Source organism: Liolophura sinensis, chromosome 11 (genome assembly GCF_032854445.1).
Source record: "Liolophura sinensis isolate JHLJ2023 chromosome 11, CUHK_Ljap_v2, whole genome shotgun sequence".
Taxonomy (NCBI): Eukaryota; Metazoa; Mollusca; class Polyplacophora; order Chitonida; family Chitonidae; genus Liolophura; species Liolophura sinensis.
In genome coordinates, this window is record NC_088305.1 from 21,704,811 (window position 1) to 21,723,142 (window position 18,332).

At 37.5% G+C, this 18,332-nt stretch overlaps 2 protein-coding genes across 2 annotated transcripts; one reads left to right on the forward strand and one right to left on the reverse strand.

Moving 5' to 3' along the window:
* Nucleotides 1-2,091: 2,091 nt before the first annotated feature.
* Nucleotides 2,092-10,256, reverse strand: LOC135477910 (cilia- and flagella- associated protein 210-like). Its single transcript, XM_064758125.1, has 9 exons — nucleotides 10,130-10,256; nucleotides 8,771-9,006; nucleotides 8,251-8,424; nucleotides 7,217-7,422; nucleotides 6,279-6,489; nucleotides 6,032-6,117; nucleotides 4,980-5,172; nucleotides 3,473-3,637; nucleotides 2,092-2,822 (listed from the first exon to the last, which is right to left on the reverse strand). The coding sequence occupies exons 1-9, from the start codon at nucleotides 10,179-10,181 to the stop codon at nucleotides 2,466-2,468; spliced, it is 1,680 nt and encodes a 559-aa protein (XP_064614195.1). The 5' UTR covers nucleotides 10,182-10,256; the 3' UTR covers nucleotides 2,092-2,465.
* Nucleotides 10,257-10,365: 109 nt separating this feature from the next.
* On the forward strand, nucleotides 10,366-12,078 carry LOC135478030 (pyridoxal phosphate phosphatase PHOSPHO2-like). The gene is made up of 2 exons (XM_064758290.1): nucleotides 10,366-10,435; nucleotides 11,240-12,078. The coding sequence occupies exons 1-2, from the start codon at nucleotides 10,382-10,384 to the stop codon at nucleotides 12,008-12,010; spliced, it is 825 nt and encodes a 274-aa protein (XP_064614360.1). The 5' UTR covers nucleotides 10,366-10,381; the 3' UTR covers nucleotides 12,011-12,078.
* The last annotated feature ends 6,254 nt before the right edge of the window (nucleotides 12,079-18,332 follow it).

The following is an 18,332-nucleotide window of genomic DNA, read 5'->3' on the forward strand; positions in this document are numbered from 1 at the left end:
GAAGTGAAAAATTCTTGAATACGCCACATAATATCAATTAAAGAAAATAAAATTTTTTCCTCCAATAAAGTTTCCAGTTCATTTTCCACAATTGGTTTGAACATTTTCCAATCTGTTACTCTTAATCAGGCTTTCCAGTCTGTTCTTCGCAATCAGTCTCCAATTTGTTCTTCCCAAGATCTTTTGTACGTGTTGTGTAACATGGCAACTAACATTTCATTCAAAAATGACATCAACATTTGCAGTTATGGCTAAGATGTCTTATAGCATCATAACTTTACAGAAATCGGCATTCTCATACACATGGATACTTCATGTCAATCTGGCTTTCGTTGAATGAGCAGCCTTCACAAAGTGCCCATTTAAATGGACATTCCTGTATGGTAATCGCTACTTGTAGTGCATTTTACACCTTCCACTGACAAAATGCTGGATTAGCGGCAGAGAAAGGTGTTTTAGTTGTTTTGGTTTGTTATTTCAAGAATTTTACACTTATAGGATCATGGTTGGAGGAAACAGAATTGACAGGAGTAAACCACCAACCTGTGAAAAGTTAACGATGAACTTTCCAATGTATGATGTTCAAATGGCCACACAAACCAAGGTCCCTCTCCGGATGTATGGGAGTAGGTCTGCCAGCATGGTCATGGGTTTCCCCGGGTTCTGCCGGTTTACTTCCACCATGATGCCGGTTACTGTCATATAAGTGAAGTACTGCTGAGTATGGCGCAAAAACAACATTCAAATAAATGAATAAAAATTTTGTTACCAAGGCCTCATGAAAAGGGATAGCGGGGAATAAAAGGCCGGGATTGAAAATGCATCTCATAAGGCTCAGTGATGGAAAGATGATGGAAACATATTTACTGTGCACTCAGCCACCTGGCTGAGCAGCAACCTACAAGGTGGGTGCTTAGTTTGCAGAAAGGCGTCTTTGGTAGATAAAGAATTAGTGCAAATCCTCGTTTGGTGTAGTTTGACAAAGGTCCATACTGCTGATTAAGTGCCGGAGCCAGATGCACGCTGAAGGGATTGGGCCTAGTGTGTGAACACATCCAGAACCCTTGTCTTGTATACCATTCTGGAATCAAACAGTGACTTCACTGACTGTAGGTCTGAGTGAGTATGATGCCTTTTGCTACGGAACGATCGAGGGCACCAGGAAATTTGTTGTTACTGTAATTCTTCAACCTTTTCGCATGATTGCAAGATGTTAAATCAAGCATATTCTGAAGGCATTTTTCTATGCTGACCGATAAAATTACACTTTGTGTGAAGCCCTGAAACGGGCCAATCCAACCAATGTAGTAATTAGTAACCTTGTAATTACTACAAAAGAAGTGCCATCTGCCTATTTGAATACAATCTAACTATACATGAGCTATGGTTATTCATGATCATGGAAATTACTGGTATTGCTATTGAAGTAGGGAGAGGGCACTACAGTTGTACAAAATGTACAAAATGCATTTGCCTTGCTCTAAAGTGAGTTTGTAGCTGCCTACTGTTGATGGAACTTGAAAAAGGCAGTATTATAGTACATGTATGACACAAATCGTGTAATAATGATAGTTTCTTTAACAAAACCACACTGTTGATGTGTTTGAAGTCAACTGATGAAAGTAATAATAATAATAAACAAATACATACATATGTATATATATATATATATATATATATATATATATATATATATATATATATGTGAAGATTTCTTGTTCAGTGTGTAAGAAATAAGCTGGGGGGAAGTCTCTGGTTTATCATCAAGAGTAATTCAGTTTAATACTTAAGGTTTTGGGTGTTGTATAAACAATATACAAATGCATACGACATATCACAGCTTTGGTACAGAGTCTAAATACACTGTGTGTACAACAATAACATACTTCACAAATAATATAATGCAGTGTGCATATGAAACAATAATCGTGGAATATTGGCCAATAAATAGTCTTCAAAGCATGCTTTGTATTTCAGCCACACATACAGAAAACTGATTTATACTGGATATAACATATATGTAGTTATTTTTGACTCCAAAATCCTTCCCGCCTACCCCAACCGCACCCCTCCCCTTCCCCCCCCCCCCCAATGATATAAGTCAATGATAAATAATGCTACATTGGTGCAGGTAGAAATATATACTGAAGAGCCCAAATTAAAACCTAGTGAAAATTCCAAGGTCGAAAATAATCTTGAAAGTGGAATGAGCACACTGAAGCGAATAACTGCCTTTTCTTTGTGACATCTTCTTGCACAAACCGATGTCTGCTGAAGTTGTAAAATTACCCAACACAATTCCCTTCAGAACATCACTCTTTAACAAATGACATCAAATTATTAAATACTAGTAGATGCCAAATTAAATATGCTCCATACGGGAAAATAGGCAAATAAAAGGTTAGAAATGTCAATAAAAAGTGTCTCTTTAGAAATGGTCTATATCTTGATTATGGGTGTTTCGCCTACCACACAAAACCGAGTCGCTGTTTACTATGAGACTTGCCATAGATGGCCCTCTTGGTCTCCTCTGTGCTGTCCCCATGGAAGCTGGGCAGCTGTTTTCCTGTGTTGTCACACACCATGTAGCTGGGTCGAAGGCCGCCCTTCCCCAAGAAGATAGGGCCATTTCCACCCCCGGCGCCTTCCTTAGCGGCCTTCTTTAGTGGGTAGATGTTGCGGCCACCCTTGGCACAGTGCTCAATGACCTTGTTGGCATATTCCTGGAACTGTTGTTCCTCAACGGCTAGAAGGTCAATGTTCTTCTGGTCTAGGGCCAGCTGATGGTTCCTCTCAGCCTCAGCCTTAAGACGTCTTGATTCCTGAAACAATGACGATGTTCATACAGAAAACTGGTATGTATGTATGTACATGTATGTGTGCTGAGGGTTTTATGCCAAACACCCAGGCATGACATAACATAATACTGACACCAGGCCACCCAGTCCTGTTTTTTTTTTCCGCTCTGAGCTCTCACTACTGAGTGCCAAGCAAAGCAGCAAACAAATACCTTAAAATTAAATACCATTTTTAAGTCTTTGGTATGACCCGACCTGGGTTTGATCTCAGATCTCCCGATTTCAAGGCAGATGCTCTAACCATTAGACCACTGAAATGGTTCAGCAAACTAGTGAGAGTGCACACAAATAAATGGAAGATCAATAGAGAGGTTACATGTGACATCACCACGATGTCATAACAACAGTCAGTCAGCCATACTGGATCTAAGCATCAAAGCAGACATTCATATACCAGCTGTCAACTGTAACTGACATTCCGGGGAATTAATAGCAAGGCCGATTACAAAATCAATGTTCAACACCAAACAAAAAAGAACTAAAAAGCACTGGTATATAAAGTACGAAATTAGGACTTCAGGTGAAATACACTGGCAGAATTAATCAGAACAAATGGCACATGACACAGACTTCAGCTAACAGTCACAGGGCATACTAGGAACTAATCCACTTACAGCTTGTTCCCCGTGGAAACTGCTAAGTTTCTGAGCTTCCTCCCTCCTCCTCCTCATCTTCTCTTCCTCGTTCTTCTGGAAAATCAGGTCAGCCTCCTGTCGAATTTGGATCATTTCCAACTCCTCCATCCTCTCCCTCTTTTTCCTGTCCTCAAGTTTTTTCATCTGAAGAAAAACAAAGGAAACGACTGACTGATTGAATGGGGTCACTTTTCTCAAATAGTGATACCTGCATGTTCAATGAAAATGTCGAAAATGCAACAGTTTGTGTTAACTGAACACTTGCTAGGTGTACCCAAGGTGTACAAATAAGAATTAAAATCTGATATTCAAAATCAAAACCATGCTTTGGGGAACAGGCCCAAAACCTACATGAAGGTCTATTTCCAAACCTAATACATAGGGTTAAGGCACCCAAACAAGAATTGATAATAATAACTCTTTACTACATCCAGTCGCAGGTTTGTTTTATATGGACTTGTTCTTCAATGTCTGCATGCACATGCAAGGTTATTAATGTAATGTAATGTAATAATGTTGTGTAACACTTTGCCTTTTGCAGTCATCATGAGAAACTGAATCATGAAAATTATGAGAAATCATAAAATCATGAAACCAAGTGAATGTTAAAATGTCTAGTATGGGAGCCCAAACATTTCATTAAGGTGCACTACTTGCTTCTCTTAGGCCAGACAGATCATGTGACGCAGAAGTCTAAATGCTCCAATATTACATATCACGTGTGACAATGTGTGAAGAGCCAATCACGCATCTAGCGCAAACATTTAGCCCGGGAGTGCAAAATTTAACTTTTGTGACAGAACATTTGGACTGTGCTAACTCATTGATCATCCAGTCCAGGGATTGAAATAAACACTGGTACATCAATCCAATTTGGGGGGGGGGGGGGGGGGGGGGCAGACAGTACTTTATCAACAGTTTATTCAGTCACCAGTGACCCAGCTGTAATTTTTCAACCTTTTCAGATGTTTGAAAGTTTTTTTCTTTCTCTTTAACTAAAAGACCATCTAATATTGAACAGGCAAGTATTATGTTTTACCATGTTAGGAAAACAAGTGTTGGGATCTGGTGGGCCATTAGTTTACCCTAAAGGGGATAGGTAGTTTTCAGTGGGGTCAGTGTTTATGATGAAGCACGACAGTTGTCTTGGCCAGCGACATTATTTCCACTACTGTTTCAGCTGTGTATGGAGGGTTAGGGGATTGCTGGATTGTCAGGCACCTGGCCAAGGTCAGTGGTTACTCTCATCACTGTGGCTGACTATCCCTAAACCTGACCGATGTCGTATTTATAGAGGAAAACTTCCTGGGCACTTGATCGATGAAAACCATTTCCGTTTATTTATTTATTTGATTGGTATTTTACGCCATACTCAAGAATATTTCACTTATACCATGGCAGCCAGTATTATGGTGGGGGGAAACCTGGCAGAGCCCAGCGGCAATCCAAATGTAAATAACACTTGTAACCTCTGTTGACTACATACCTGTTCCTGCCTATGTGCAGCAGCCTCTGCTATTAACCGCTGCATCTTCTCCTCTTTCTCACGATCCTCTCGGGCTTTCTTCGACTCAATCTCCTCCGTGGCCTTACCAATACGGTCATCCTCATCGTCTATCTTTTGTTTCATTTGTGCGCCAAGCTTCTCTCTAATGGCCTCCAATGTGGCCTGCTTCTCCCTGTGAAATTCAAACTGTGTAATAAATACGTGGAAAAAACACTGTTCAAATCTCATAAAGACTTCAGGCATTAGATAAATATTGATCTCTAGGAGATTACAGTTCAGAATTCCAGTATAAACTCTTCTTGGAATTCTCAAAATTCTAATCAAACTCTTTTTTGACAACAACTTAAGATACATATATATAATGTTATGTTTTCACAGACAGTTATCAAATCAACTTTTTCAGTGTATTTCAGCAAACATTCAGTAAGGAAAGGGATGTGAATAACAAAGGGTTAATTTCCACAGGCCTATAGAGACAATTCCCAAGTGTTGCCATATTTACACAAACAAGGAATGTTTCCTAAAATTTATCATGGGCTGGAATATACTACACGAAGTATCATTTTTATTTATTTATTTATGTTTTTTTTTATAGTTATAAAGCTATTTCTTCAGCAGATGTTGAGGGGAAAAGTATGTCAGAGAGTTGCTTCCTTTCTAAGTGATAAACAACGGTGTGACAAATGTTAGGAATGAACGTCCACTGAGATATCACGAATCTTGTCACGAGCACACTCCTCATTTCACTGTCCTTAAAATACAATTTAGAAATCGCTTATCATGGTGAACACGAATGTTAAAATCATAACTAATTTCATGGAATTGTTAACCAACTGGCTGTCGTGCTCCTCAAAATGTAGAACAAAAGAATCATTAGTCAGCGATGAATCATGTGTAGTAATATGTGTGTTATTGTAATTAAGTCTCACTTGATTACTCTGTGAATATATAACAAAATCTCATCTGTCAGACACTTAGTCATCTGAGACTTTGTAACATCAAACGCAGATTCATGCCACAGCCTGTCTTACTTCTGTAATGCCTCTTCTTTTTCAGCCCTGAGGACCATCATCTTTCTCTTGGCATCAGCAAATAATCGACACTCTTCATTTTCTTCCTGCAGAAAGAAAATAACAAAGGTGGATTCAGTATGTACTTTATTCTTTATTCTATTAAGGGATTTTCTTTAGAGTCAGCTTTACCAGGTTAAAAACGATAACAGTAAAATTGGCCGATGGTGCACCTGGTGAGTCAGTATAATATAAACGAGATGTGTACCTCCTCTTGTTGTTTCTGTATCTCCTTCATCCTCTTTATGTCAACGATCTGCTGCCTGTTGTCCTCCATCATCCTCCTGCGCTCCTCACGTCTCATGTTCTCCAGACGTTCCTTCTCCGTGTTGTACTGGAAGGCCAGTTTCTTCAGCTGGTCTCCTTCATTTCGCTCGTTTTCACTTAGCTCGTTGGCCTCCTTCAAGTGCTGACGAATTCTAGTAGAGGAAACACAGTCAAATACCATAATCCTGAGGTGCAAGTTGTGGAAAACAATGCAATTCATGCTGTTTGGAAATTAATACACACGCTGTCCCCTGATGACAAATATTTGGCTTTTGTATTTTGTGAGCATTATTCCAACAACAGCATGTACGAATAAAATTCACTAGTTATGGCTTGTTGACACTAGACCTCCAAAGCTTTGGACAAGTTTCAATTCTATACAGATCCTCCCGTCAACCAGGGGATATCACTGACTCATAAAGGACTGGACCAATGCCACTGTTCATAAGTTAGCTTGCCCACTGAGGTCTTGGGTTCAAATCCAGCACTCGCTGCTTCCGCAGCAGCTTTCAGTCAGCAATTTAAAAGGTACCTGCTAAAGGGCGGGGAATTACTTATATGGCAATCCAGTTTCCTTTACCCATAAACCTGACCTAACCTAGGTGAGAATACATTGGTATGGCTGTAGAAACCAATCATAATGACAATTCTATGTACAAATTAGTTTGTGTGTTTACATCCAGCTCTTCCTGATTCGGCTGTTGTTTTAAGTTTAAAGATTTGTCAAGTACAAAGGTCAATGGTTTCCACCTGTCCCGGCAATCAGAAAGTTTCCTTCACCCATAAAAAACCTGACCTGTTTCCTCATCATGTGTTATAAAAAATTCTACTAAACTATCTGTTACAAATAACTAAATCTAAGGTACATGGCAAACTTACTGAGCTGCCTGGAACGCTGCATTCTCCTGAGCCTTACGGATTCTCTCAGCAGCATTGTTCTGGTCCTCTTGGATGGAAGCCTCGTACTGATAGCGTGACTTCTCCAGCCACTCCTTGTCCCGACCAGCACTAGCCAGCTTCCTCAATTGCTTCAGCTCCACCTGAGCCTCTCTCTCTTTCAGAACCTCTGTGAGCAACAACGCTCCCTGGTGGACACAAAGTTAAGTGATTGTAAGTTTACTGATTTATTCCATTCTGGTTTAAACATCATAATCATGAATTTTTTCACTCTTTTCCACATGTTATGTACAGATATCAGTGGGAGACAAGAGTTCTTAAACGCACGAATGGACTTCACAAACAGCCAACCCTATCCAAGGCTGGGATTTGGACAAATTTCATAATGGAAATGAAATATCATTCACGAAAGAGACTTCATACTCTACTATAACATTTCCTCCTTGACTACAAAATCAGTCACACATCTGGGGATATTCTCTGATTTACTACTTTCTACAACATGACTTTTTGCGAGTACTGAACTCTTGTCCTACAATTTTTGCTTCAGTGTTGTCTACACCATACACTGATGATACATTGTAGGTACATGTATACTTCAATTTACTGTAATTCACCTGAAGTTTGGTACGTATAAATGGATTTTTGGAAGTGCATGAAGGCTTTGAAATGATACTTTTGGTGCCAAGAAGTTTTTCTGATATGAAATTAATCGAACTTTATAAAAAAATGTGGCCCTATGAGGTGGGTGAATCAATGAAAAAAATGCATCACTTGAAAAATGCTGAACTTTAGGTGAAATACGGTAATCTATTTTAGTTATTAATGCCATATTCAATAATTTGTCACTTTAAAAGATGGTGGCGACTTTTACAGGTGGAGAGGAAAACCAGAGGGATGGAGTAAACTACCAACATTTGAAAGGTTACCAGTTAAGTTAACTCCTCCAGGTGTGACAAATATCATATAATGTGTATTAAAGGATTTTAAGGCTTGGCACATGGCCCCAAACTTACATGGAAACCCTTCACTCTGTCAGTCTGGTAATATTGTTGTGTTCTGGCCTTTTCTATTGCTTCTTTCCTCTGCTCAGCTTGGAACTTGGCCTCTTCAATGTCAATCTGACACTTTTCCTCTTCTTCCTTCTGTTCCCTCAGTTTTCTTGCCTCAAGTTTTCTTTGTCGAGAACCCTTTGCAACAAGTGTACAAACTCAAAATGAGTACATTCTTACTAAAACTACTGGGTAAATCAGTCATGTTTGGGTTAAATTTTGCCCTTTACAGATATATGTACCTACCAAACTTCATAACATGGCACTGAAGGAGAATCTGCTGGGAGCCAGGTCTTAACATAAAACATTATTAGTCCAAGAAGTGAGTGCGTTTTTACACTTATTTAATTTGTTGCCAGTACATGGAAAATTAAATTACTGTGAACACATTTTTTACATATATATGGTTACCTAAGAATTTGTATCAGGAACATAAATAATACAAAAACGTAAGTATGTTGGCTGGCAAAATGCTTTAACTTACAATGATTGTATTTCCCCAGTTTTTCACCAGCTCCTTGGATTTTAATTTCATTTGCTCCCTCTCCTCCTTGAGTTTCTGTATCCGAGCTTCCTCAATCTGTCGCTTGTTCAGTTGAGCCTGTATCCTCTCCCAATCCCCTCTCCCGAGCACAGTGACCTGCCTGAGGTCTGTACCATCTGCTAACTGCATCCCCAGAGGAATCTCTGTGGGTAATGAGAAGTCTGTCTGGGCAGCTCCTGCACAACATAAAGAATGTATATAAGCATGTGTACATGTACAATTTGACCTGTACATGCGATGTGTAGAGCCATGGAAAATGGACATCCAGAAGGATGGTCAGTTGTTAACTAAATATCTTCTTAGTGCATACAAACTTAAAAGCCTTGTTTCATAAATAATTCAGAATAATACTGAACTACAAACACAATGGGATACCAAAAAAAAAATCACCGTTTTTTTATACAAGTGGTGCAATCTGAGAACTTGGCCTGGAACTGCTTCCTGCCTTGGCTACTGATTGTTCTTGTCAGAGTGCCATGTATTTAAAAATGTTAAAAGTGACACATCTTCAACACATCTTCAAAACTTTTTGAGTGAGTGAGTGAGTGCTTGGGGTTTAAGGTCATGCTTAACAATTTTTCAGTGATATGACAACAAAGGAATCCTTAGAATGCGTGTAATGCACCTTCTTGTTGCAGGATAGATTTTATCTAGTGCTGCTTCACTGAGACGCCATACTGATGGCAAGTAAGCCATCCTACCCGAGCCATTATACTGATACACCCCTTCATCCTAAACACCAAGTGAGCTACAACTTCCTCTTTTAAGGTCGTAGGTGTGACTCGACCCAGGATTGACCCTAGATCTACCGCTCCTGAAGTGGACGCTCTACCAACTGTGCTATTGGGGTCAGTCAAAACTTTCTGAAGCCAACTTGCAGATTTTTTGTGCCTTCATTTAACACATGAAGGATATATTGTTCCTGGTTAATTCATTTGGAGTTATCTCCTAGTAAGAAGGGGCCTCCGTGACCTAGATGTTATTGTTATAAAAACTATGGCAGTTTTATTCCGAGTTTTCACACTATTAATTTCAGTGATTTAAATGTCAAAAATTACAAGCTAAAATCAATTCCCTCAAAACCCAATTGGGAAGAATTCAGCTGATCGTGGCACCTCAAAGGCGCCTTTTCAATGCATGGCAATACTTAAGACAGATTTATTTTTCATGCAAACTTTAAATGGCGTTTGCAAAACTTCAGAATTAACAAGCTGTCAGTAATAACAAAAGTCAGAACACAGAAGACATTGCTGCAAAAAACAAAAAAATACTGCGAAATATGACTTAATATGCCTTTACCATGCATACCTCTGACGGACCCTTTCCTTCGCCCATGCTTAATACCTGACATATTTGTTTGTTTCGCCACTGAAACGTAAAACTGAAATGGTTTATGCTCGATAATTTGTCACAGAGAACATTTCAGAAACACAACCACGTTGTCAGGAGAAATACAAATCGTTGATAAGGAAGTGACGTAGTACAGGAAGACGAGCGCCCTCTAACGGTAGATCAGCTGAACTTGTGCAACAGATGGAACGTCTACGACGGATGTGGATAACACGAAAGACTCTTACGCTTTTGCAGCAGACAATAAGAAGAACGGTTAGCAGATAAATTTTGGTTTTGCATGACAAGGCGCTGTGTTGAGCTGCACAAACCTGACATTTTTTTTAATGCATTCGCTCTTATCGTACTCGTACTCGAAATTACACAAGCGGTTTAGCACAGAGTTAACTCCCCTAGTCTGTCAGTGTAGATTTGTTCTTCCCAGCCTGAAAGAATACATATTCTGCCAGAATAACAGCCAAAACACACGTATTTGGCAAAAAATGTGTACTCAGCATTTCTTGGATCAATAGTTCTACTGTTTGCTTTAATAACATCAACTCCTAACTCGGAATTATTGGAAAGGTGAAGTAGTTTTCATTGTACAGTTGTTCCCTGCACACCATCTTACCGTATGCCATAAGTTTTATGGTAATATTTAAAAAAAAAAAAAAATGTGAAAAGAGATGTTAAGTTTTACACATGGGCTAATCAGTTTTTACTTAAACTTGTCTAAACTGACTGTCTGTAAAAAAATGTACAGTGTGCGTTATGTCATTGGCCTAGCTCAGTAGTTGAATTAAATTTGAATGTTAATTTGAGACCTGTTTCCAACAATTTCATCTGGCAAGTAAATATCAGAGATTGTTGAAAACAGAACATGATGTTCAGTTTAATTGTCTGGGGTTTCTTCTACAGGTTAACTGTTTTGAAAAGTTAGGAATTCTCTTAGTGTACGGAATACAAAATATATCATTACATAGTGGTAGACATGATGAAATGCTGTGGTTGTATATGTAGATTAACATTTTGAAATGTGCGTGAGAAATGTGACTTTCATTTGTATTGTTTCCATTGCAGATGTCGTCAAAGACACTTGTAGCATTTGACTTTGATCACACCTTGATTGATGACAACAGTGATATCTACGTTCAGAAATTGGCTCCCAATGGAATCCCAGCAGAAATCAAATCTCAGTACAGTGATAAAGGCTGGACTAACTATATGGGGGCCATCTTCAAATATCTGCATGAAAATGGCACAAAAAAGTCTGAGATCCTGGAATGTATGAAGGAGATCCACTTCACCAAAGGAATGCCTGAGTTACTGCGACACCTGGCTGAAAACAATTGTGAGTCGGTCATTATCTCCGATTCAAATTCAGTGTTTATTCAGTGTATTCTTGAGCACAGTAATTTACAGGACACAGTGGCTGCTGTGTTCACGAATCCAGCAAAATTTGATGATGAAGGCTGTTTGACAATTAAGTTCTTTCACACTCAGGACTGGTGTGATCTCAGTACGATAAATCTGTGTAAAGGGAGAATTCTGGAGGATTACATTGATGGCAGAGAGAAGGACGGTGTTAGCTTTGATCGTGTCTATTATGTTGGGGATGGCTCAAATGACTTGTGTCCGTGTCTTACGTTAAGGAAAACAGATTTTGCTTGCCCTAGAGTCAATTTCACATTATGGAAAAAATTGCAGAAATCACTCTCTGATGACAATGGACAAGCATCAGAAAACTTAGGAATTAAGGCCAGAATTGTGCCATGGAATGATGGCTGGAACTTGTTGGAGGCAATAAAAGCAAATTCCCACTGTGAACAGAAGTTGGAATTGGTCAAGTGATTTTAGGCATATTTACATATGATAGTATTGTATGTGTGAAATGATCATGATCGCCTGTTTTAAAAATTAGTGTTGATGTTGATTTTAAATGTGTACTTCATGGTACTTTAAATAATGTTAAAGTGAAAGAGTTTATATCGATGTTTATAACTGTGATAATATTTGATCTCAGATTATTTAACATCAGATTACCTACAAGTTAGCATGTATCTGAGAACTCCTATTGACTTTATGTATCAGATATATTTATATATATATATATATATATATATATATATATATATATATAAATACCAGTCCTTGCAGTTTGACACAAGCACTCACGCACCAATTTGTGTAAACTGAAATTTACATGAGCAAAAAACAGTTAACATACATCAGAGAACAGTCTGTGGAAGAAAGACTTTGAAAAGTGATATTTGTTCACATCAAGAAAAGCTCCAAAATCCTCAGCCATATGCCATAGTACTGTCATTTAATTTCGAAACCAGATGCAGGAGGTTCCATATGAGAGCTATTAGCAATTTAGCATCACTCAAACTGGTTGACCATGTGCCTGTGATCTCTAATTCCACATCCAATCATACAAAGGCTTTTATAGCTTTTTGGATTGACCTGTATTGTTATTAATGCATGCAAACAGAAGACTACATCACCTGTTTTAAAGCTTGGACTAGAATGAAAAAGTCATTCCATTTAGGTAATGTCGACTAAATTTGATTAATTATCATATTTTAGAATGAGTATAGATTTAAGATATAGTCCTGACTTATAATTTTACATAAAATTTATACACGTTTGGTGGCATCCAGGAATAGCCCACCTAGGCTTAATTTTTAGTTGTTCGTGCAGGCTTTTTTTCACTCGCCTACGTTTTTCAAACTTCAAGGATTCAAGGACTTGTATAATGGACATGATGTCATTACTTTGTTCAAATTATGATGTTCTTCATGTGACTACAGGTAAGGTGATAACAAAAGCTTTGTACAAAGAGTACTGTAGATATACATGTAGAGCTCTTATGATTATGTGAAAGCCAAGGCAATCATGTGACATTCACTGTTATTGTTACATAATTTTTCCTTGTGAGCTGATAGCTGTGTTTCCCATAGTCCAAGGACTTTTCTTAGAACACTTCGCACGGAAAAGCACACATGCATGAGTTGAAAAATAATTTTAAACTGTTTCATATAATAAGTCACATATTTTTGCAAGGAGTTAATATGGCATCAAGAGTGAGAAAGTAATTAAGGGCTTGAAATATTTGTTTTTTATCTTGGGAGAGGGGATTTGTTTGATACCCCATTTGTCTCTTAGGGATATGGAATTGATAGTTATATATATCATATCTCAGGGGCCAAACCAGAAATTCGGATTATTTTTGTTCTGTAAAAATGTTATTTTTTTTTAGCTCTGTAGTACATAATCATACTGTTTGGGGTCATGGTTCTCCTTCTATCAGATTCATAAGGCAAACAGCCCGTTCACTATTCTCGCCTTCAAGAGGCCTTTTACCTTGTGTGTAACCTTTTTTGCATGTTTGAAAGGTGTTTGCTCAAGCATAGTTTGAAAGCATTATTCTATGCAGACTGATAAAATTATACTTTTTGTGAAAACGTAAAATAGGCCAATCCAACGCGTGTAGTTTTGTGTCCGAAATCAAATTAAAAATTGTGCGTAAATTACAATGAAAGTTGCTCTTTCATGTGCAAAAAAGTTGAGGAAAGAAGGTACATGTATCCTTGGTCAAAATATATATTTCCTTTGTTAACGTGGAAATAATTTCCATGGTGGTGGTTGATGTTATGGGCTAATTGTTCAGCCAATCACATTATTATTTACGTGGCAGTTTTTACATGTATGAAGCAGTTAGCCGATATCAAAATACCACTGGATACAGGACATTTTCATTGTCCTGCACTGAGCTATTTTCCAGGCCTTGTGCCTAAGTGATCAGGGTGGATATGTTTTTACGGAGGCTTCGGTACATTTGTGTTTGAACTTCGAATGTATGGATTGTTGAGCAGTTTTGTTTTGATAGCGTTTCCAAAGCCCTCATTTCCATGTAAAGCTGTTATTTGTAGCATGATGATGTCCCATATTAGTAAGTGACATGGCAGTGTTGCACATTTTTCCTGATTATGAGATTTCTATCGACTTTAGAAAGATTGTTTTGAGGTTTATTTGGAAGGTAGGATAATATACTTCTGTAGATTTTTAACCTTTTTTCCATGTTTGCAAGATGTTTATTCAAGCATATACTAAAGGCATTATTTTATGTAGACTGATAAAATTACACTTTTTTGTTAAGCCATTGAACATTGTCATTGTCCTGCACTGAGTTTATTTCCAGGCTTGCCTTGTACCTGATGTTAATTGTTATTGTATTACCTGAGTCCATTAGTGTGAACATGTCTTTATGTAGTGTTTATATATCTTTGAACTTTAAATGTATTGCATGTTGACCAGTGTTTTAATAGAGTTCCTAAGGTTTTAAAACCTTCCTTTCCACAAGAAGCTGGTAACTGTAGCATAATGATGTCACAAATATGTTTTGCAGCAGTAATTTGTAGCATAATGATGTCAGAAATATGTTTGTTTCGTTAAGTTGTAATTTGTAGCATGTCACAAATTATTAAGTGCAAGTGACCTTAAGTTTGGCCCATGGCTACGTTACACATTTCACCTAATTGTGAGATTTCTATAGGCTTTATAAATATTGTTTTCAGGTTTATTTGGAAGGTAGGATAATATATAAGTACTACGGAAATGTGAATTTTAGCTACAAAGGCAATTTGGTTCTAAATATAAGCCATTTTTGGGTAAAATTTTAGGTCATGTATGGTTTATGTAGTTACATTAATCTGTGGTCAAGCGTAATCTCTGTGTAAGGATTATGTTTACATGTAGGTTGTGACAGTTTGTTTCCGGGCAGACTTGTCTACATTGGTCAGCTTACCTGACCAGTGAGGCTGTGTTAAAATCTGCCTCTCACACTTCTTAGTCATGTTTTAGATTTATGCAGGCTGCAAAATCAGGGTGTCACATTTGTATATTTTATCTTGTTTTTCTCGTCCCACCTGTTGTTTTTGTATGAATAGGCAATAAGGGTATCTAATACTCAACAGCACCTGACCCCGACTTAAAATGCATTTATGCACGTTCATAGATGGGGAGACTTCTGTTTGAGAAGTTTTACACTGACATAGCTGGTTGTCTCCAGTCCATGCATAAATTATTCTTCTTCTTGTATTAGTGAAATAAGAAGTAAATAAGTTGATATGAAAGAAGTTGATATTAAATATACGTGGATATATTGTATTAAAAAATAAATGTGAAAGAAGGTCAACTGTGATGCATGTATTGTAATATAACAGTAAAAGCCTATGTGATACTGTAACTACTTTCTTGTGATACAGGTCCCTTATTAGGGGTCCACGTAAAGACTCCTCTTGAAATCGTTCGGATTATTATTATTCTTGGTGAAGCCATAAAATTGCAATATCTCCAAAACTAGCAAAAGTAGAAAAAACAAACTTAATAAGGAACATATGAAGCAACTTTTGATGTTTTCTGCTGTTTTACTAGTTACATGTACGTGATTTAGCGTCCATTTTGAATTTTATTGATAAGCTAAAAAAACCTTCTCCAAAATAATTAAACCTATTGAACTTTTCGTTTACAGCTCTTAGGTAGATTGCACTACTCATATTGTAAAAAACTTCTCGTTTGGTATGCAAGCAAGGCCAAAACTGACCAATGCACTTGGCACAAAAGCAAGTAAATTTTTTAAACTGCTTAAAATCATTAAACAAACATACTCCTCTGGTGCCCCTTGATGTCGCAGTTACAAGTGTGCACGAATTATTCTTGTACTTTGTGTTTTCATGTTATGACCAAAAAATCAACAAAATCGCTGTGTGTAAATAACATGAGAGCTTCGTGCTAGACTGCATGAAACCGTTGTCTGGGGAAGGATGATCAGCTCTGTGACAATGTATTCTTTCTGTCTTCTGCTCTGGGGCAGCAGCTTCACAACAGTATATTCTGAGTTTTGTCCTGGTTATCAGCAGAGGATTAAAGCTGCCTAATCTCTATTCTAGTCTTCAGTAATTGTAAAAGATGCTTGGCAGTGTAGAGTTCAAATCCTGTACATTCTTTACATTTTTTTCGTGGTTGTTACCATCACAATAAACTTTATAGACATCAGGCAACCAGAAGTTGTAAAAGTCTGAAGGCTTTATGTCTTGAGATGTTTGATAAATACAGGCCCTGATTTACAAAATTATTTATAAGCATTTATAAAATCTGGTTATGCTCTCGTTAACAAACACAATTACTCAGTGAAATTGTTAAATATTTTTTCTTCTTTGTAAATGTATAATCGGTGTGCTTCAGCAGTATCAATTGTATGAACTGTGACTCACAAAAGAGGAAATGATTTGAGACCGATGGAACGGGTTATGAAAAAGAAAAACCAAAAAAAAAAAAACAAAAAAAAAAAACAAAGAGTTAAATGCATTCTGGCAGGCGATGATGTTTTAATTGTCATTTTGTTGATCAAAAATTTTCCTCAGAAGATGAGGTTTAAAGGCAACAAATAAAAGTCATAGAATATAACTTTTTGTGTTGAGGCTTATGTTTTTCCTGGATGATATCGTACCTTCAAATATCAAAACACCCAAGATCTCTCAGAATCTGGCAAAAATTACTAAAATGAACAAAATTTTAGGTCATATGCATATCTGTATAACTCGTGCATTTCTGTGCCGAGCATCTTGTAGGTGGGTGTGGATGTTAGCGGTGAATCATGCCTTATAAACTGAACTAAAGATTCGCTCTAAAAGTTCATTTGCCTTCACCCATAAAACTGATCGCCAGTGGAATAAGTGAAAAATTCTTCTGTATGGCGTTAACAAGTCAAATAAATTACCGCATGAGTAGTTGCAGATGTTTTGTCACCAGCTACCAGATATTCTGTAGGGAGATTTTGTTGAACTCTGCGTTTGTCTAGATAGCTAAATTATCAAGTTATCTGATTAGTCAGATAACTAAATTATTCATGACATTTTCTTTGTAAAATAACTATAATTCTTCAACCTTTTTGAATGTTTGCAAGGCATTTATTCAAGCATATTCTTAAGGCCTTATTCTGTGCTGACTGATAGAGTTACTCTTATGATGCCATTTGTGAAAAGGTTAGGGAATGCATGTGTGCTTTGCAATGTCTCTTCTGTAGTACCTAATCTATCACAAAGACCATAAATAGCTGTCGAATTTGATTTCAGTTCATTGCAATAAGCTGTTTTGGAAATGAAAAAAAAAAAATAGCCTTGAAAAGCTGATTAGTGATTGAATGACAGACTGACTGATGCCCTTCTATGTGCAGACATGGAGAGTAAAGGTACAGCAGCAACGACAGTGTGATAGTTTGAAAATGGTCACAGTGGTGAAATCCGGCCTCTTTTTCAGTTTACCTCAGGATTTTATTCTGCTAGTCTTCCTATTCAGTCATGTCCAAAAACAAAAAGCAAGAATATGTTCCTCCACTCGTTCCGTTGTCTATGTATACTTTCACAAAATTGTAATTAACAGCCTGATGCACGTCCTGTATATAAAGGTAGATATGCCATTAAGGCTTTCAATTATAGGACCTTTAGTTCTGTTAGCTCCCAGTGCATACATGCAGTATACAGCCATTAATCCTATAACGATGACACAGGATATACAAAACTGTAGGCCACTGCTTCCTGTCCGGCTGTACGTGGGAAGGTCTGCCAGCAACCTGTGGATGGTCGTGGATTTCCCCTGGGCTCTGCCCGGTTTCCTCCCACCATAATGCTGGCCGCCGTGGTATAAGTGAAATATTCTTGAGTACGGCGTAAAACACCAATCAAATAAATAAATAGGCCATTGCGTGCATAAGTTGAAGCTTATACTGTGGCAATGTGTCGACTGTCGTGACTCGTACCTATACAAAATACAATGTATACACAAATTTACAATAGGCTAGGTCAAAGCGCCCTTATAACTTTGTATTAATTTGGCTATAGAGGTGACAAACTCAATTACTGGTACTTTAAAGTGTCTTGTGTACCACAAATATATCCCCATATGATTCTTTAAATTCTGTAGTTTTGCGATGCCATTGCCATATGTTTTTATATATATAGGAACAAAAATGTTTTGATATTAAAATAATATGCAGATAAAAAATGTTGTAATTTTACTATCCATGCTCATATATATATATATATATAAAAGATTTACAGCATAGTGTGTAAAACCAGAGCAGCGACGGCAGTGTGCTGATTGATAAATG

Coding starts and splice junctions, on each gene's coding strand:
- LOC135478030 (XM_064758290.1), top strand. CDS start 10,382: ATGTGGATAACACGAAAGACTCTTACGCTTTTGCAGCAGACAATAAGA. Junction 10,436..11,239: donor AGCAGACAATAAGAAGAACG/GTTAGCAGATAA, acceptor TTTCCATTGCAG/ATGTCGTCAAAGACACTTGT.
- LOC135477910 (XM_064758125.1), bottom strand. CDS start 10,181: ATGTCAGGTATTAAGCATGGGCGAAGGAAAGGGTCCGTCAGAGGTATG. Junction 3,638..4,979: donor CTGCACATAGGCAGGAACAG/GTATGTAGTCAA, acceptor GTTTTTCTTCAG/ATGAAAAAACTTGAGGACAG. Junction 2,823..3,472: donor GTTTCCACGGGGAACAAGCT/GTAAGTGGATTA, acceptor TCATTGTTTCAG/GAATCAAGACGTCTTAAGGC.